This window comes from Gadus chalcogrammus, chromosome 20 (genome assembly GCF_026213295.1).
Source record: "Gadus chalcogrammus isolate NIFS_2021 chromosome 20, NIFS_Gcha_1.0, whole genome shotgun sequence".
In the NCBI taxonomy this organism is placed as follows: domain Eukaryota; kingdom Metazoa; phylum Chordata; class Actinopteri; order Gadiformes; family Gadidae; genus Gadus; species Gadus chalcogrammus.
The window spans coordinates 9,833,447-9,854,072 of NC_079431.1; the positions used below are offsets into that span (position 1 = coordinate 9,833,447).

General features: G+C 45.1%; 1 protein-coding gene across 1 annotated transcript in view; it reads left to right on the plus strand.

The window, feature by feature from the left end:
- Positions 1-759: 759 nt before the first annotated feature.
- abca12 (ATP-binding cassette, sub-family A (ABC1), member 12) overlaps positions 760-20,626 on the plus strand; it is a 58,672-nt gene continuing 38,805 nt past the window's right edge. The window contains exons 1-21 of the mRNA XM_056579252.1: positions 760-862; positions 1,104-1,237; positions 1,657-1,777; positions 2,458-5,073; positions 5,417-5,695; positions 5,888-6,000; positions 6,100-6,170; positions 6,413-6,561; positions 6,987-7,117; positions 7,396-7,538; positions 8,957-9,130; positions 9,453-9,658; positions 10,682-11,638; positions 12,440-12,558; positions 14,947-15,053; positions 16,340-16,539; positions 16,728-16,804; positions 17,016-17,143; positions 17,590-17,760; positions 18,472-18,636; positions 19,159-19,354. Coding sequence (XP_056435227.1) covers positions 771-862; positions 1,104-1,237; positions 1,657-1,777; positions 2,458-5,073; positions 5,417-5,695; positions 5,888-6,000; positions 6,100-6,170; positions 6,413-6,561; positions 6,987-7,117; positions 7,396-7,538; positions 8,957-9,130; positions 9,453-9,658; positions 10,682-11,638; positions 12,440-12,558; positions 14,947-15,053; positions 16,340-16,539; positions 16,728-16,804; positions 17,016-17,143; positions 17,590-17,760; positions 18,472-18,636; positions 19,159-19,354 — 6,349 coding nt within the window. The 5' untranslated portion in view covers positions 760-770. The remainder of the gene's footprint in view (positions 863-1,103; positions 1,238-1,656; positions 1,778-2,457; positions 5,074-5,416; positions 5,696-5,887; positions 6,001-6,099; positions 6,171-6,412; positions 6,562-6,986; positions 7,118-7,395; positions 7,539-8,956; positions 9,131-9,452; positions 9,659-10,681; positions 11,639-12,439; positions 12,559-14,946; positions 15,054-16,339; positions 16,540-16,727; positions 16,805-17,015; positions 17,144-17,589; positions 17,761-18,471; positions 18,637-19,158; positions 19,355-20,626) is intronic.

Genomic DNA, 20,626 nt, shown 5'->3' on the forward strand with positions numbered 1-20,626 from the left:
TTTTAACTCTCAGCTAAGTTTGGACTTCAATATACAAATCGTCCTGCTAATTTTTTTTAAAACATTTCCCCCTGCTCTGTGTTCTGTGATCCTTTACAGATTTGTTTTGACCTAATAGTCCTCCTGCAGTGTCGGGACTGAGACAACAAAATATGAATATGTTTTGCATTCATTTGACTAGGTCTTGACACCAAGCGGGCCCTTAACATGTGAACGCCTGCTGCGTCCCTATGATTGGCTGTTGCACTCCGAGTGCATGGACCCTGAAGCGTGGAAAGCCCTCATTTGCCAGAACGTGACCAACCTGGAACAAAGCCTGGCAATGGAATGGTGGCCTCTGTTCCAGATGGTAATAACCATGAAACACACTAGTATTTATCTTTATTTAATTGTAAGGCTCTAACATTTGTGTCCAATGGCAAGCATTGCTGCGATTCATTTCATAAATAAAAGCAGTACAACTCTATTTTATAGGTACTACCAATACCATTTTTATTACAGTGTATATCAAATCCAAGTTGCACAACATATTGGTTTATGTCGTTCGTATTGGTCTGCAATTTTGTGTGACTAGGTTTTAATGTTTCTTTGTGCTGATTTACCATTTGTAGGACATTTCATCAGTTAGACTTATCATATGTATGTTTGCTTCTGTTGTCCCCAGGTAGAAGAAGGCTTCAGTAACATCTTCAGTCACCAAGGCGACAACATCACCCTTCCTGTGATCCTCTCTGAGTGGCAAGCTGTGTAACAACACGATGAACTTTCCAATGTTCATAGACACAACGTTTTGGAACTACCTCTCTGATTCCTGGATGTCTGGGAACAACAGTGACGATATGACGGAAACTCTCCTTCAAAGGTCTCATGAATATCCATTCAAGAACATTACAGTTGCATGATGTTTGAATTCATATCGGTCAAAAAATAACTTTCGACTTAACCCAAATCAAAACTTTAAAGCTGCTCATTTTTCATACGTTAATCACACATGAATAAAATATTTAGAATATTTAGCACAGACGGACAGCAACCAGCTTGTACTGAGGTGCCCCTGTTTCCATGCATCCACTCTGCAATGTTGTTTCCCTTGGGTTCCTCAGGGTCATGTCGGCTGTGGCAAGTTTGGGCGAAGGCATCGAAAGGAGCCCGCTGTGGCCCCATGTGGGCCGCTATGTGCACATGACCTCGTGGATCCTGAACTACAAGCCTGGCAACACAACAGAGCCGGCACACTGTGAGTCCTGCATCCCCTGTGCACTTTCGTTTGTTTCTCCCTTCTACTTTGGCTCTGCTCAAACCAATGTGTGGAATGAGCAACATGTGATTGGTGCGTTGTTGGTTTATGTGTGATTCAGTTTGGTTTGCGCTTTGTTAAGTTTTATTGAACAAGATACATAACCCCCAACCACTCTCCCTGGAAACACAGACGCACAAATAACACACATAGAACAATGCCAGACACTGTCACATGCAAACAAAGTTATAGAACCATATCACAGATCAAATAAAAAAAGGGTCAGAGCCCTCTCCCACACTGTAAACACAAATTATGTTTTAATGTACAAGATAGGACCCGAGATCTGATGAGACCGTTTGTTTAAGTGTTTGTATTGTTGTTTGTTTAAGTATTACTTTTCTGTCCCCCGCCTGAAGGTTCCTTTGATTTGCAAACCATGGATGTGTACTGCAATGCTAATGTGGACTGGCCACAGTTTGTTCAAGTAGCCACACAGACTATGCTGTCACTTCCAACACAGCCAGAGATTTTGATCAGGTAAAAACATTTTGCAGAGGTATGGGTAGTCTCGCATATCAGACTTTAGATGAATATCTAAATCCGATCTGATCAAATCTGGGTTGAATGGGGCGTTTCACCTTCTTTAGCATTCCTATTTGTTTTGACCACTTGGGTGGCTGAAAGTGGGGATCTGGAAGTGTGTCATTTGTGAAGAGAAACTCAGCCAGCAGTAGCTAACTGTATACATGTGTCTGTAAAGGCTTCAAATTAACACAGTGTTGACCATTGTTACACACAACACACTCAAATCCTCTTCTGAAAACTCATCCACTCGCGGGAATGCATTTTTTAGATTATCTCTGTGACATAACAGGGAAAAAGGAGATACTCCACCTCTGCAGGTCTATGGCCCATGTTCTGTGCTGTCCCACCCCAGAAATGTTGTAGCATAGTAGGACTGTTGGATCCCTGGTTATGCTATGTATGGGGTGGGCTGTCTGTCAGTCTGTCTTTAAAACCTATTGGATGATTATGGTTACGCTCAAAGAGATGTTGCACTTAATGCTGATTCATATCGAAACAGTTGTTGTGTGTATACAATTATATTGTTTGTTGATAATATTGAAAAATAATATAGACGTCTACCATGCTGAAATGTTATTTTTTTGACACCTTTTTTTATAATTGCCACCGTTTTCCATCTGTGCACTCTGTAGATGCCTCAAGGGAACATTGAGTCTACTGGAACACGTCTATGGTAACATCTTGAGAGGCCTGATTGCATTACACATCCCAAAACAAATACCTGGGGGTGATGCACTGTCTCACTACATGATCAACCTGGTAGAACAACTGCGTGGCTTTGCACTAAATCTAACCAACCTCAAGGACAGTGACATTTCCAACCCTGATATAATGCTCCCCAACATCTACAATCTTCTCCGATCCACTGGTCTGACGCCACTGATGCCCCTGTTTGGGAGCGGTGCATCCATTAACGCCTCCACTGTTCTGGAAGTTACCCTGAAGCTTGGAAGGCAAAACCAAGAACTCTTCACCTTCAATGAAAGCGACCCCACTCTGCCAGATCTGGAGCGGTTGATCATGAACTTGCTGTCCATGGAGGGAAATCTCACCCTTCCACTGTCTCTCAGCATGGGACACACGCTGCTCACATATTCTGGGTACCTGCGCCCAGAAGATCTGGCCAGCCTCCAGCTGGCCATTCAACCTTACACCAACCAGACATCAGCAGGCTTCACAGAGGCTGTGCTCTCTGCCATGGAGCTATTGAATACACTGACGGATGCGCCTGGTGGCGATCCTACAAACATCATCGTGGCCTATGTTCAACAGCTCCAGCAGTTCTTGATTTCAGCACTCAAACTGCGTCGAATCGATCAAGTCTGGCTATCAAGTGGGCAACTTAGTCCAGGTCAAGTCACCGACCTCCAGCGGGTCACAGTTGACCTCCTCAAACTGCTGTCCCCAGAGGGCCTCCAAAGTCTAGCTCAGGCCGGACCCAACGCCACCCAGCAGCTGATCTTGCAGAAACTTCTTGCGTTCCTCCCAGTCGAGGTCCAGCTCCTTGCAACTGACCTTGTCCAGGAGGTCCAGATGCTGGCTGGTCAGTTGTCATTCTGTACATCAACAGGACAGGACTGTGTGGCGAGCCTCTCTGAAATCATCAAATTCTTGCAGCAAGTCGCGACGATGTTACAAGGGACCGAAGGGAACGTCACCATCCAGATAGAGCCGACCAATCCTTTCCTGCAGACTCCGTCGTCTCTACGCATGGCCGCCGCCGTCTTTTCACTTGTCCTGCCGCAGAGAGATGCGCAGCACTTTCGATTGATCAACCAGACGCTCCATTTCATCACATTGCTCATGGACACACCACAGCTAACCATAGCCCAGGCCCAGGACGCCCTAAGAGAGTCCCACCTCACCCTGGCAGAGCTGGAAGAGGTCGCTGCTCTGCTGGGTGCTGCCAACACCAACAGCCTGCTGGTAAACATCGTGGGCCTCGTTGACGTCCAGCAGTGTTTCGCACAGCCGCCGAGCCCGAGCTGTGCCACGGGCTTGATCAGCAGAGTCACTGGCTTCCTCTCATATATACCCGCGCTCCGCGACGAGTCCCTGATTTTTGCCCTAATTCCGGAACTCCTCAACAAGTCTATTGTCAATGCTGAAGGCGCAATCTACTACAACGATCCACAAGTGTCGACTGTACTGATTTTGAACCATACCCTCGCTAATATCATGGTGGGCCTGCATCAGCTGAATCTGAGCTCACCTGAGCTCATGCAAGAGATCAGAGTTCTACAAAACCTGTTGGAACTCGCCTCCATATATCCGTACAGCATGCCTCCCTTCTCCAACAACACCATGATTGATGCCCAGTATCAGGCCCAACTGGAGATCATCCAGTGGTACATTAGAAAGCTGGAGAATATCACAAGTAGCAGTGAAGTGTCAAGCCTTCTCTATCCTATATACCGCTCAGTGGAACTATCGGTTGCTATGCAACTGGCGTCAACTAACTTCTCTCAGTTTGTCAGTAATGAGGTGACAAATCTGGTGGACAACCTTGAATACCCTATAGATGGGGCAGGGGTGAACAGAATCGGGCTGGTAATCATTAAGCTGGTAAGGGAGCAGATTAAAACCATCTTGAATAATATCCAGCTTCAAAATGACTTCGACCAGAGTCTTGGATATCAACCTAAGTTCAACGCCACAACCCTGAATGCCTTATCATATCAAACGGGGCTGTATCTGGATCTCATAGGCAACTGGATGAGAACACCCAACATCACCACAGTCTTCAACAGCATGTTAAACTGGGGAAACTCTAGCCTGAACCTAACCACCCCAGGGAACAACATCCACCAATTGCTGCAGTCCGTCGCATATTACCTCGACAAGGAGCAGTTGGCCTACTTCACAGTCGTCAGCAACTTCACCCAGGTCATCAACAAGGCTCTGTCTGCGGCGGAGCAACCGGGCGGTCTCCAGAGCGACACGTTCTCCGAAGCCATCGTGGCAGTGGTCGGACAGGTGATCCAAATCCTGGACCCGGAGATCCCAGGTCCCCTGCAGCAAAACATCTTGGCCGTCACAGCGGACTCCCTCCAACTGATCGTCAACCCTGACATGAGCTTCGCCGCAGGACGATACCTCTCCTTGCAAATCCTGGGAAGGGCGGAGATGCTCGTCGAGCAAATCCTGCCGATTGAGGTTGTTTATTATGTGATTCCTGGAATCCAGATCATCACCACCTATTTTGAGACCATCTCTATGATTGATGGACAAGACAAGTGGAATCAGATGTAAGTTGCCCTTTTTTTTAAGATTCTCATGCAAATAAGTGTGTAAATTCACCATCTATTGCCGTATAGATCAACCCATTGTTGATTGAACATATGGCTCACAGAGGAAGGACCTTGAAATTGCAGTATTATGAAGGTTACGAACTGGCTACACTGTTTGCATCTGTGGGGAAAATGACCGCTTATCGCACAGTGTCCCCAAAGAGAACGAAGCAGGAATTTTTGGGATTGCCACTTTATATGGGTGAAAATAAAAGTAATGGAATTGCTTATTTGGTTCTGTCTCTTGCACTTATAAAGGTTAAAACATGTTCATGATGCACGTCCATGTGTTTCTCTCAAGCATTTTGAACGAGTTGAAGACCATCCAAGGATTCCTTCCCGAAAACAGCACGGCCTTCTTGGCAATCACAGTGAACTCCCTCCAACTGATCATCAACCCTGACATGAGCTTCGCCACGGCACGCAACATCTCCTTGCAAATCCTGAGAAGGGCGGAGATGATCGTCGAGCAAATCCTGCCCAATGAGGTTGCCTATTACGTGATTCATGGAATCCAGATCATCACCACCTACTTTGAGACCATCTCTATGATTGATGGACAAGAAAAGTGGAATCAGATGTAAGTTGCATTTTTTCGCTTTTGTTAAAGGGGTAACATATACTGAGGAAGGCTGAATAGACTATACAGTTTGTATCTTGGATGAGACTCTTGCACGAATAATATAGATAGAAAATGTTAATGATTTTGAGCTCTAAGCAGGCAAAGGAGTTAAAACATGTTCATGATGCACGTCCATATGTTTTTCTGAAGCATTTTGAACGAGTTGAAGACCATCCGAGGATTCCTTTCAAAAAACAGCACAGCTGAAGCCTACTTGACCACTATCATTGACATAACTTACTCATTAATGGGGAACGATAAAGGCAAGTGTGCATGTCACTGTCCAACTGCATAAAATTGAAAGTCCAATTGCCAATGTTAACAATTCTTGAAATAACTTTTATTTTATGCTATGTTTTCAGAAAACATTACTCTCTGGGACAGTTTTGGAAACTCATCATCAATGGGAGAATTGACAATAGTTATCCGTCAGGTAAAAATCATACAAAGACCTGTTACAATTTGGAATATTCCATTTTTATTATCTAAGAACAAAATGCTGTGTAGGTTACAATCTGATATAATTACTACTACTTGCAAATAGTGCTACAATAAGATGACAACATAGACTGTCAAATTGTACTTCTAGGACGCCTCACCAGAATGCCTGCGGCCTATTTTGAAACACTGCAATCCTCCTGCCTTTCATCAAACTAAAATAGTACTTCTCCCCAGATTCAAATGGTCCTGAACAAAGTGTGGCCTGCGTTCACGGAACACCTAGGGTTTCCCATCAGGGTTCCCCCCATCCTGAGCTTTGTTGACCTGGCCCCTGTTCTGGAACAAATCGTGACTGGTACTGCAAACCCAGGCACCTGGTACAAGTAAGCTTGATTGCCCTGACAGAGGTGGGAAATTTTGTGAAAGTTAAAGTCACGCCATATTTTGTTCAAGGTGATCTGATCATATCCTTTATTTAATAAAACAGTATAATCTTCACTGGGAAATGCACATGTGATTATGACCGTGACAGAGTGACAACGGTGTTGGCGGGACACGTCTCCACTGTTACGGCAATCCGTTTCAGCCATTGAATTCTCACCCATAAGAATATATTTCTATTGAATGACTCTAGGCCCATTTAAAGCTAAAATGGCTTGCGATTCACCATGACATCATCGGTATCTCTCTGTGAATGGGAGTGTGGTATAATGAAGGAGGGTTGCTTTGGACTGTATCGTCGGGTATTAAATGGAGGGCTTGTGGTTGAGTTTGCCCTGGAAGCCAACGTCGCTGCGTTTTCTCACAGGCTGGAGATGATGCTGAACACGCTGCTGTCGATGCTCCAAGAGACGTCCCTGTGGGATCCTGACGTGCCTTGTGTCTTGATCATCGAGACCATTTTACAAACACAGGTTCAGACCATTCAAGCTCAGAATGGTGAGTTTCTTAAACAGCAGAGAGCCTACTAGGATTCCCTTGATACTTCTCCATGGTACAACTATTATAATCTGATATACAGTATAATAGTATATGTGTATTTCAACTTACTGACTTTGATTAACCAAAAACAACACAGACAATCAATACATTATTCCCAGTCGTGGAGCATGATGTAAGCTTTTGCCTATTTTAAATGCTTATTTGTTTTTACCATGAACAGTACATCACTTCAGTAATGACTCATTATCTATTTGTATGGTTTTCATCCCTTGTAGAGTTGATACAGAGCCTTAACGGACCACTCGTCACATTGACAGCAGAACTCATCCAGTCCATTAACAGCAGCCATCTCAACTGGTCTGTCATCCAGGAGCCATTCCTGGTCGCTATTGAGCGCATGGTGATGGCTGCCGGACAGGTTAGACTGCTGTAATTGTCCTATCTCCCTTATGCACTGATTTCTAAAAGAGATTGAGAGAAACAATGGAACACGGCGTACAGATATTTTTTTCAAAGGAATGCAAAGCCTTCGTTCTTCCGGGTACTTAATCTTGTGGAGTAATGTGGTTCCTACTCTTGATGACAGGAAATATTTTGGGGATTTTTAATTTTGGCACCGTCTGTACATTCGGTTCCCATATATATGTTGTTTTTTAAATGTCCACAATAAAAGTCATTTTTCATATCAGAAATGTTGGGTTAGGTTAATTTAACCTAAATTAAAATAACCTAGCGATCAACGCTAGATTAATTATAGGCTCTTGTACATTATATTTCTGAGATATGTAATTATATCTTTATAGCAGAACTTAAATGTTTGATAACAAATAGCGTAATCAACTAAATTTAAATATTAACCAGAAAAACATTGGTTAATACCTGAAAATGAAACTTTCATAAGACGCACGATTAACAGACTCTGTGATTGATGTGTCCAAAACACTAGTTTGATATTTGATGTATGGGCTTCCCAAAAATCTGTCCATTACAACCATTGAAGGCTGCAATCCTCATTACAACATGCTGTATGCTACAGCATGTTGTAATGAGGATACTCTCCAAATGTATTTTATATTGTAGCATACAGTATGTTTTAATGAGGATACTCTCTGATTGTGTTTTATACTGTACCATACAGTATGTTGTAATGAGTATACTTTCCAATTGTATTTTATACTGTGGCATTTAGTATGTTGTAATGAGGATACTCTCCAAATGTATTTTATACTGTAGCATACAGTATGTTGTAATGAGGATACTCTCCAATTGTATTTTATTCTGTAGCATACAGTATGTTGTAGCTTTCATCAGCTTTAGATCATTAGCCTGCTATGGTGACACAATGACATACAGATCACGGGACTCACTGGTTATTCACCCACTCAAACTCAAAACTCAAACCGGTTTTTCACAACCTGTAAGGGTCATAATAGAACATTGTGTGTCAGGTATTTGGAAATACAGGTGCACGCAAACTCGTTACCTTTCTTTTTCGAAGACTGAACACAGAGTGTAAGATATCAGAGACATTATTTTACACATGAAGCAGGTTAGAGTGTGATCTTCGACCTTCGTCCTGTGACCATTTGGTGTGAGATGGTTTGAAGGACAGTTGCCCCACTGATGCAGGGTCACTGCCCTTCACGTCTCCCTCTCACTATCCTAAAACCATACTCCTTTGTCTAAATTATCCCCTTTCTCTCCATTGTATGCCACCCCGCAGATCAGGTTTAGCTTTTTCTTTTCAATGACAAAGCACTTCTACGAACAAAGAGAGAGATGTCGTTCACCATTTATCTGTTGTAAACTTTGCTCTCTCACCCACTCCCTGTGTAGACCAATGGGACCTTGGACTGCCTCCAGGTTCTCATGCTGTGGGAGCCTGTGAGGGCTGCGGCTGGGCTGGAAAACGACACAGACACCCTGCGGGCATGGTGTCACGTGAGCCTGCAGCCAGTCCTCCAGAGCTACGCTGCAGCTCAGACCCACTACGCCAACCTCAACATCAGCGTGAGTGCTGTGCTGCCCCCTGCTGAGGAGAATAGAGAACCGATTGTTTTAAGCTGTATGACGGCGTAGTGCCTTTAAAGGGGCCCTATTCTTACCTCACAAGTGGGAGTGTTCACCTAGATGTATGATAGATGGATAAGCCTATCAGCTGCTACAGTCCACTGGGAGGGCTGGTAGGTAGACTGATCGCTCCGGCATCTGTACATGCACATGCGCAGAACAAGCCACTTTTACACTTTCACATGCTGACCACTGGATGGCAATGTTGCATCATCAAACCCATTCGACCATTCTGCTTCTAACGACGCGCCCTTCTGAACAGAACCTCACACCAGGGGCCGCCAGTGTGACGGCGGCAGGGATAGCCATGTCCCTGCGTTCTTTGTACCACGCCTTCGTCAACAGCAGCCATGTGTCGGAGCAGCTCATCATCGCTTTATCCATAGAGCTGTCTGATCTGCAGCCCCTGAGCTCCGAGGAGCAGGCTCAGTGGTACCAGAACCTCCAGGAAATGCAGCTGCAAGAGAGGTGACTACTCCATAGTTATTGGGCGGTAGAAGCCGCCGGCACCTTTCAAAGGCCAAAGTGATGGAGTGCGCATTCGGTGTCACAGTGTTGCCTGAACACATGGGTGCATGCGTACGCAAAAAAATGCAGGCATGCCCACACACACACGCACACACACACACACACACACACACAAACACACACACACACCCACAACACACACACACCCACACACACACACACAACACCCACCACACACACACACACACACACACACACACACACACACACACACACAGGCACACCTGCACGCGAGCAGGCCCGCACACACACGCAGGCAAGCATGCACATATAAGCAAAGACAGACACACACATGCACGGCGGGGTTGGGGTACACATCAAATCATTGCCCGCTCATTTACATAGTTCCTATGATATCCACATGCGTTAGCAATGAGCCAATTTGAGCCTTATGAATTGACACGTACCGATTGATGTGGTCACACTTGCATTCGTTGCTTGATTCATTCAATTTGACTCCTTGCCTGCGGAACAGCCAAATCCACACATATAGCGGCTCAAACGTGATTAATTTAGGCCCCTCTTAAAATTGATTTCCCCTTATGGTCCCGTTGTAACAATGAACCGGGCATAGTGATAAGGATCACATTCTGCATATATTGGGGAATCAATCAAGTCTGACTGCATGAGTTATAGATCATTGATCACAGCGGCAGAGTGGCTCCGGAGTCTATTATCTAGGCCGAAATTTGAAGGCCGTGTGAATGCTTTCGAAGGACGTTGATGACAAATGATTATGTCTTCTTGCTTGAACTGAGAAACGATCACATTAAGGACATATTGCATTCGGGGAAAAGTTCAAATCAATCAGAGCGGCTGTTATGGTGAAGTGAAAGCAGCTTCTGACGGGGAACAATCTTTGGACTGGCATGTTGGTTTCGAAACGTTGCTATTTCACCTTGCTATTCTTGCAGTCCTTAATTGATGTCACATTAACCTGGTCGTTCGACGGCTGTCTTTCAGCTTGGACTCCCTCGAAGCGCTCACAGATGAGCTGCTGACCGTGGCCCCCTTCCTCAAGACGTACGTGGAGGCCGCGGAGCGAGCCGCACAACACCTGCTCAGCAACATGCAGCCGATGCAGAGCGGCGACATCTCTCCGGACATTTTCGGAGAAACCGCGTACACTTTCCTGGACTCCCTGAACCTCACCGACCCCATGTTACCCATGGTCTGGGGGAACGGTACGACACTTGACGGGCCATCTGTCTACAACCTCATGAAGGAAGTGGTGAGCATGATCGTGCGGACGGAGCTGTTTGGCGACATGCCCGACCTCTACCGATGCATGGAGCGCTTCGTGGCCGCCAACTCCACGCGCCAGGTGGCGGAAGAGTTGGCGGAGCTGTTGGCGTGGGCCTCCGAGACCCCGCAGGGTCCCGGGATGGACGTGCTGCCCCGGCTCGTCTCCCTGATGCACGCGCTCTTCAGAGCGGTCCACGAGCAGCTGGACATGGAGCTCCCGCAGAACACCGGGTTCTTTGGAGACTTGGCGTTGGCCCTTGTCCAGGCGGTGCAGGCCCTGATCCCCATGGAAGACGACTACAGCGGGCCCCAATGGGAGTCGGTGCCTTGGGGGAATCCGGACAACGGCACCATGTGGCTGGAACGAAACGGCGCAGCTAAATCAAGGCGCCGTCGCGAGCTCCCCACGGAGCCCATCAGGGAGCCCATGGTGGACTTCATCGAGCTGTTCTCCGTCGACTACCCGGCCCTGTTCCAGGCCGTCTCCATCGCACCCAGCCCCGCAGAGGTCCTGGAGACGGCTCACGTGCTCTTCGCAAATCCAGACCTGAACGTGGTGATGAAGGGTACAGCCCAGGACTTTGTGGGGCAAGAAGACACCTCAGACACGGAGGAGGCCATTGACTCCGTGCTGGGCGTGCTTGCCTACCTCACCAACCGGGAGGTCTATACATCGTAAGTCAATCCTGGGCTGCAGGGGCTCTGTGAAAGGGCCTCGGGAAATGATTGCTTTAGTGGCGGTCCGTGGATTTAACACATTGAGGCTCCCGTTGGAGTGGTGGGAAATACTGACAAGGCGCGATGGTGTCTAGACTTGCGTGGTGTTTCTTTTGTATTTAAAAAACAGGAAGAAGTCCAAGTACTATTAAATACGACTATACTATTCAAGAATCAAAACCCCAACAGGATCTCAATCTCGATGTGTGCCATCCGATTAAATGTGCTGTAGGTATGATTTAAGAGCTGTAATTTCAGTGTCATTTGTTTGAAATACCATAGCCATCCGTCATCTATTTGAGTGAAATGCTGTGTGAGAATCGAGATTTTGGTTGACTGCGCCTGCATATGTCTGAGACTATTTTGATTTTAGTCTTATTTCAGACAAATTTTCACTGATTGGTTTTGGGAATATATTTGCCTGTCAATCATGGTGCGTGATTGCAACACTTCTCAATAGCAGAGAAACGTAGGAAGGGAGTAGAGATGGTGGGGCGTTTTTTAGAGTTGTTTATTTTCAAAAAAACTCAAATTGTACTCACAATACCGTTTAAAGTAAAAAAAAAACTTGGCAATGAAATTAATACATTAGCCTTCTCTGTAATCAATTAAGCATAATGAGCCTTATTGTACTGTAGGTTTGCAGAGGTAGATACTACCAGTATCTAGAGGTAGATACAGAGTAGCACTTACTCCACCAGGTTATAAAACGCAGACCCTAACAAAACATAAGAGGCCTCATGTTTAATTCTCCACCAGGCCGTGGACGTATGGATCGACGGAGCTGCTGATCAACATGGCTTTCCTTCTCCCAGAGGGGCTCCCCTACTCCTGGCTCCTAAAGAACATCACCTTGAGCCTTGCCAAGGAATCTCCAGGTATCCCCACTTCACCTCATTGCACAACTCCTTTTACACCTCTACTTCTGACTCACTCGCCTGGCTAGGGAGAAAGCGTGGGTCTCTGAGGCAGGTGAGGAATGCCCATCGCACAGACATTAGTAAAAATGTTAAATGAAGGAGTGTGTGTTTTTACCTCTCCATTCGGTTGCATCCCTCAAGGAGACTCTTGGGTTCCCTACCCATTTGGAGATCTATACAACATGTCACATGCATACTGAAAATATTCAACACTTGTGGTACCAGAACTCCACATATTTGATTTATTCTGTTTAATTTAGCATTTAAATATTTAAAGGGAACACAGTTGCAAGTCCCCTCGGGCTGTATCGAAGGTGAACAAACAACTGCGATACCTTTCTTGATCTACCCTTTTGCTAGTTAACTTAACCTCTGGCTTGCCACCTGTTGTATGAGCATCATGTAGGAATAAACAGAGAAAAATGTCTTGTCCCGGCTTTCGTAATTAAGATTATAATGATTTTACCTTAATTTCAGGGACATTTCTGGTTAAGATCATGCAGAATACATGATTTTATGCTAATTTTGAAAGGTGCACTCTGTGTGATCCTCTCGTGATGTGCCCCTAGCGCTTTACAAGCTGACTACAAGTTATTGCAGTCATTCGCTAAATGTACCTTCTGTGCAAACGTAGCAGCCGTACCCTTGAGTCCAAAAATATTTACAGTTGGTTAACCAACATCGCCACTTATACTTTCTCCAAAGGTCAGGATAAACAGAGAGATTGCATTTGGGCTGTTTATTAGTTGAATTATTCATCAATGGGCGCTGACAAACAAGACTCTTCTGGTTGACGAAAAATTTTACAGTCTGCCCATTTGTAAATTATGTAAATATCCCAATAACAATATGTGACACCCCAAAAAAATACATCTTGTTGGCAACGCTTTCTTGCACAAGGGTTCAGTGACTTAGTCGCAAGGTGTATGTTTCCATGCTCTCTGGCTGTCCTTACTGCCACGTATCCTTGTTTCAGTACTCTTTTCCCTAGACCTCAGGGTGGCAAACCATGGCAACAAGCCATCAAGTGTTCACATTACTATTTAGTTTGTGATTCAGTTTGGTGATAGGACTGATAAGGCTTCGAATCTTGTTAGCTGGAATGCCGAAAGGGCCCTCGACTGCCCTGGCCCGTTCCTCCAACAGCCCGGCCACTCTGGTCTGTATTTAACCAAATTAACAAAGTGGAATTCGATCACGTACTCCGCGACGTCTCTCATCAACTCCCTCCCCCCCCCCCCCCCCTTGTACTTCACTTGGATGGCTGTGACTGTGTGCTTTAATTGGGTGCTGGACTGCCACACATGCACGTACGTGCGCGCACACACACACACACACACACACACAAAATCATCCATGCACCAAGTGAAATACTTACAGCAGGGCCCGTTTGTAATTAGAATGCCCTCTAGCAGTGGAGCTCTTTCAAGATTCAACATCACTGTTGTCTAGTGTTTGTCTGATTTAATATTCTGTCATCACTGTACAGCTTCCTGAGGTGCTGCCTTTCTTGACAACTTGAAGTATTCAGAAAGGCTTTTATGCAGCATGCCATCTTTGGCCTCTCATTTCCAAAGCATGCACCCTCCATGCACGACCCCTGTCAGCAAAGTGTTTCAAACACCAATCATTTCTTTAAATAATGTAACACTTGGATTCAATTACCTTCCTATACAATCACAACTTTACAATCTATTCATTCTAGTCATTCGCTTCATGACATTGCGTCGTTGTTGCGCCCGTTTGCGTTGATCCAAAGTGACTTCCTGCAACGAGTAGCTCAGGACAATCCTGGATACGTTAGAGGAACATTCATGGAAGTCTCCTAAGAAATACCATCCAGGTACGATTTCAGGATAACCACGGTTCTCACGATAAGTCAGTGCTTCCCAAACTTTGCAAGGAGAGGAAAACTAGAACAACAAATGACTCAGCGCACCACATGGAGCTAGGTAGCGGTCCCCCATGAATACGCCACACATGGGGAGCGTCTGAATTGTGAATCAATACAGGCAGTACCAGCTGCTGTTTATGAGTGGAACACAAGAGTGGGTGCATTGGGTCCGGATCCAAAATATTAAAAGTTTTGTAAACACTGTAAACATACAGGGACTAAAAATGGCAAAGAGAGAAAGTTACACTGTTGATCAAAAGTCAGCTTTCTCTGTTGCAAGATAATTCTTTGACTATTGAAGTAATGGTGCTTTTAATCTGAAAATATCCTGATCTCCATTAACACACATTCTCTCTCTCTCTCTCTCTCTCTCTCTCTCTCTCTCTCTCTCTCTCTCTCTCTCTCTCTCTCTCTCTCTCCTCTCTCTCTCCCCCCCCCCCCCCCCCCCACAGAGAACCTGCACCTGCTCCCAGAGATGTATTATACAGTGGCTGAACTTCTCACCACCAGCCTGATGGATGAACAATACCCATACATTCTCGAAGACTTCTCCTACCAGGTTTGAACCATTTCTGGACCATTCTGACGTTTCTACCACTATGTACCAATAAATGTGTGTCCACGTGGATGCAATGTATGTATGTGTGTGTTTGGTGTGTTAGTGTATGAGCATGTGTATTTGTGTGTGTGTGTGTGTTTGTGTGGAGGAAATCTCTGAGGAACAATATCCCCCCCCGCCCCACAAGAATGCACAAGCTCATTGCTCATTGATGTACTTAGTTTTCAAGTTACAAAAGTACCAACTACTTTTTAGTGTGCCAACAAGGGTCTATGATTGTCAATGTACTGCAAGTGTTCTTTGAACACCTTCTAAAACACACAACCATCTATTATTATGAATAGAACAGATTAACACCAGCCCCAGAGCTGTGTTCATAGAGGCCTCTTTACTGTGGCACACCTTTTAAGACACGCACACACACACACACACACACACACACACACACACACACACACACACACACACACACACACACACACACACACACACACACACACACACACACACACACACACACACACACACACACACACACACACACACAGGACACAGCAGGTTGAATTCGGTAAAAACACATCCTATCCTACCTCTATCTCACCGGTTACTGTTCCTGAGATGTTTCATCTTATCCAGATTACTGTGGCTAAGATTAGTTCTGCTGCATGAAAAAATAACAAATCCCATTAAATGACTGATACTGCAACAGAAAATCTGGCTCATTATTGACAGGAAGGGATTGTTTGTGTGTGTGTATGTGTATGTGTGTGTGTGTGTGTGACACACACACACACACACACACACACACACACACACACACACACACACACACACACACACACACACACACACACACACACACACACACACACACACACACACACACACACACTTGCATACACAGGACCCACCAAGTCAAATTCTGTAAAAATGTCCTATTTTATTATAGCTCTCTCTATGAGGATAACTAATACCTCTATCTCACCGGTAACTGTTACAAAAATGTTGCATCTTATCCAGATTACTGCAAATAAAATAATTCCCAAATGCCAGTAAATAACTGCAGCCGCAATGGAGAAACGGCCTCATTATTAACAAGAAGGGATTCTCGGATACATTTACTGTAAAATACAATTTTCACAACGTTGAACTCACAACAATTACACAGTAATTAACTCCCTTGCTGCACGCCAAACGTAAACTCATAGGTTCCGCCTCAGTGCTCTTCCTTCATGCTCGAGCTTACACTACTTATCTTTGTCCCCGCATGGCGTGCGGTCCGTAAGGTGTGTCGGCTGGAGAACATGGATTCCGTGCGGACCCTCTTGAGTGCCCTGAATGTGGAGCCGGGGCAGCTGTGTGCTATTCTGACACCAGCCGTGGAAATACTAATGGAGAACCTGCCGGCAAACTATTCCAACCTGCCTGATGTCCTCTTCGGCACCTTGGTTGGAGAGCCCATCACGTACAATATTGACCGAGGCTGGTGAGTTAGTCTGCACTATTCTGAGGATGATGATGATGATGATGATGATGATGATGATGATGATGATGATGATGATGATGATGATGTAGTGAGAACTGTGTCCATGCTCATGTGTGTGTGTGTGTGTGTGTGTGTGTGTGTGTGTGTGTGTGTGTGTGTGTGTGTGTGTGTGTGTATGTGTGTAACAGGACCACAGCGTTACCTGCATATTTTGGCTTGAACATAAGCAGCATCAAGGCTTTCACAGTAAACATAACCAAACCAGGTAAAGTTGCATAACTGTGTACACACTTTCATTTATAGCCGGCATTTTTCAGTACTGTTTTATTTCAAGAGAATAATCACTAGCCTCAAATATTTTTTGCATTTTTCCTACTTAAATTGTTGTAAAAAGAAAGCATGTATATGGTACCTCTATGGTTGTGAAGTGTAAGAGATCAGGAGATCGTGTTAAAACTGAAGTGTTTATCCCTCAGAACGGGTGGCGGTAGGAGAAATGTTCAGGGATGAGGCTGCCTTTGTGATGGACGTTCAGCGGTACATGGCCTTCGACCAGCGCACCCTCCACCTTCTGCTGAACACCACCCTGCCGGACAACCTAGCCGTAAGGGTCTGCCCGCGGGCGGTGCACCCACTCACCCGACCGTGTTTGAAGACCAGAGCAAGGCGCAATGTGGTGTCTTCTCTCTTGTTTCAAAATCATTTCCGTATGAGCTCCCTATGTATAATGGACAACTCGTAACGGCACGGCATGATAACTCAAGTAATAATTATGTAATAAGCAATGATTGTTTGGAACAGCATGTAGCTATGCAGTGTGGTGAGGGTTAGGGGGCTAAGAGTAGGGTAGGGTTACCTACCCTTTCCAATCCTTAGGTCACCCCCTAATTATCTTATTTTCCATATCATAATTATATAATAAGTACATGCTGATACAGGTTGTATCACATTGCAGTATAATAACACTGTCATGCAAAGTGTCCCCATGCAATCGTACTAGGGTGTGTGAGCTTGTGAGTAAACAATAATCTGTTCTTCAACGTTCTGCAGACCCTCTCCTGGTTGGTCAGCCTGCGCCACTGCAGAGACTCACCGTATGGCCAGTCAGAGGAGCCCGAGGCCGTCATCTACAGGGCCTTCTGCTCCATGTCAGCCCAGCAGTGGTACACCTTCTCGCTGCTGGTGGCCCGCCATGTCAGCAATGAGAAGCTCATCTACAGGGTAAGGCAGCGGCTCCGAGACCCCCCCCCCCCACACACACATTTCGGTTGGCAAGGTGGGCAAGAAAGTCTATTAAGTGGACAATGAAATTGGTTAAGGATTCTGGGAGCGTTCTGTGATGACATGGCTAGGAGATCTGTTTATATGAATTCTGACACCACGATAATGGTTTCACAGTGATGCACTCCTACAAGGGATAGAAACCAATGATTGACGAGATACTTCGGTCTTTATGCTATCGATAGTGAAAGTGCAAAGCAAATCAGCCACACGTGTAAACCATAATTAGAGATACAATAATATATATCCTATTTGGGCCTATTTTCGAAGCTGGGGTCAGAATTGCTTTAATATTTTCTGACTTAAGCTTCTATTGGTATCATGTTCGGAAAACAACACCCAAATTGTTTGAGTGACCTACAAGCCTTCATTGAAAAGAAATGTCCCATCCAAACACAACAGCCCACGCCTTACAAAGGTCAATGACAACACAAAAGCAAAAGACCTGCAACTGCCAGCGATAAAAAGGAATATTCAGAACAAACACAAAGCAAAAGACCTGCAACTGTAAGCGATAGAATGGGATGTTCACAACAAACACAAAGCAAAAGACCTGCAACCTCAAGCGATGTAATGGATCATTCATAGACAACAAAAGAGTGAAAAGGTGTCTATAACCTCTTCTCTTTGGTCGGGGCGGGCGCTCTCCAGCTGGTGATGTCTGAGGAGCTGCAGAGCATCGTGGGCTTCATGCTTCAGATGACCTCCGTCCTGACGGACATGATAGGCAGCCTGGGCCCCGTCCTCGGCCAGCTGCAGGGCTTCCTGACCTCCATCGACGACCTCAACCTGGTCGCCGACCCCGCCTTCCGCAACGTGAGTCCCCTCGACCAGGGGCTTCACGCGTTCACACGCACACTCACACCTTCACACGCACACTCACACCTTCACACGCACACTCACACCTTCACATGCATGCACATTCACACTTTTATATACATACATACAGGATTAACCTTTTTTTTTTTTTACGCTCAAACTGACTGAGGGAACATTTGTTTAGGGAACAAATGATGCGTAGAAGTTTACCTTGTGGAAAGATCCTGGTCCAAATATCGACGTTTTGAAAACATAGGACAACGTTTAAATATGGAGTCAAATTAATGTATGCAATGTATGCAAACATGCACGTTAAAAAAAGTTGTATTATAGTCACAATCTCAGATCTGTGCATTTTAAAGGTCTTCAAATTCATCATATTGGGTGTTAAACCGTCATATTACATAAAATATGAAGGCATGCTATCATAAAGTAACTATTACCTATTCCAGAATAAAAATAAACCTTTTGGGTACATGTAAATACATTCTTGAGATGTCTACCTGTTTTACTCATTAGATGGTGAGAGGATACAAAAGGGACCTAAGTAGCAGGTCGATGCTGACCACCATGACCAGAGCCCTGTGCAACAATGGCATGATGGCCCTCTTTGGCATCTCCAAGCTGACCAGCATGACCGACGCAGACCCCTCCTTACCCTACACCGAGCAGAGGGAGGAGATGATCACCAAGTTCAAGATACCACGCGATGCTTGTATGTATAAGAGAGAGAGAGAGAGAGAGAGAGTGGGAGAGAGATAGAGACGGAGACAGAGAGAGAGATTGAGATTGTTTTAAAACACCTTTATTTTTTGATCAATTAAATTAAATCTCAACTTGCTCAAACAGTCCCTGACAAAGTCACACAAATGTTTAAAACTACACTTCCTAACATCACTCATGATTCCTGATGTGAGAAGACTGTCTAATACTTTTTCCTCATCATTATATACTTCTTGTTTGAGTATCTAGACTTCTTTCTTCAGTCTGTAGACTTCCTTCTCAGGACCTCCCTTTCAAGCAAACTTCGTCTTGGACTTTCTTCATATTCTCTGCTTTTTTGCAGAAACTTTTAAACCTTTTGTACTTTTGTACATATTTGTACCCCTTCTGTGAATCGGCGTTGTGGATCAGTGTGAGGCTGACTGTCTTCAGCACCGTGCTCCTCCTCCGTACTAGACTCGGACTCAGACAGCTCCTCCTGGTGTCTCCCACTTGGCCCGCTTGCTGCTCCTTTCTTCGCCTGAGAGCCACCAGTGAAAACGTTCTCCACCTCCACCATCAGGACTTAATCTTTAGTTCTACCTGGGTCTTCTTTTGCCCTGTCTGCACTGCTTAACACAGTCTGCTCTCCTCATGCTTTATCTGTGGCTACGTTTCTTCTTCAGCTGCTGCACTCTTTCCCTGTTTTACAGTGCCAATGTCTCTCTGAAACTGCTGTTTTTCTATTGCCCCGCCGCCATCTTGTTTAGTCTGCTGTTTCTCTTTTTCCCCCTCCTCACCCTCTTGTTTAGTCTGCTGTCTCTCTTTTGCCCTCTCCCCATCAATATCTGCCTGTTCATATGTCTCTTCTCTCGGCTGCTCCCTCTAAGAAAACACTTCAAAGTTCACAAGCACAACATAGCCTAAATCATCATCTCTCACCTTAAACACCAGATTAAGTTCCTCATCTTTTTTTATTGAGGACCATGAGAACCTTCCGTCTGTGAAGAAATGTGTTTCAGCAGTGGAGATTTACGGCCTGATGGCATTTTCCTAACCGTGGTTATTACCTTCTCGGGGCCTAGAGTTCACCGCAACAACACATCATCACCAATAAAGGAAACATGGATACCAACGTGCAAACACGTATACATATAACGTGGTTGCGAACTAAACCGGCCTTGACCACTTTATTCACTTCCAAAATAACTTTAAAAATACTATTATCAAGGACAGACCAAGCGCTATTCATCTGAGCTTCGGATTTAATGCTGAGGGCAGTAAT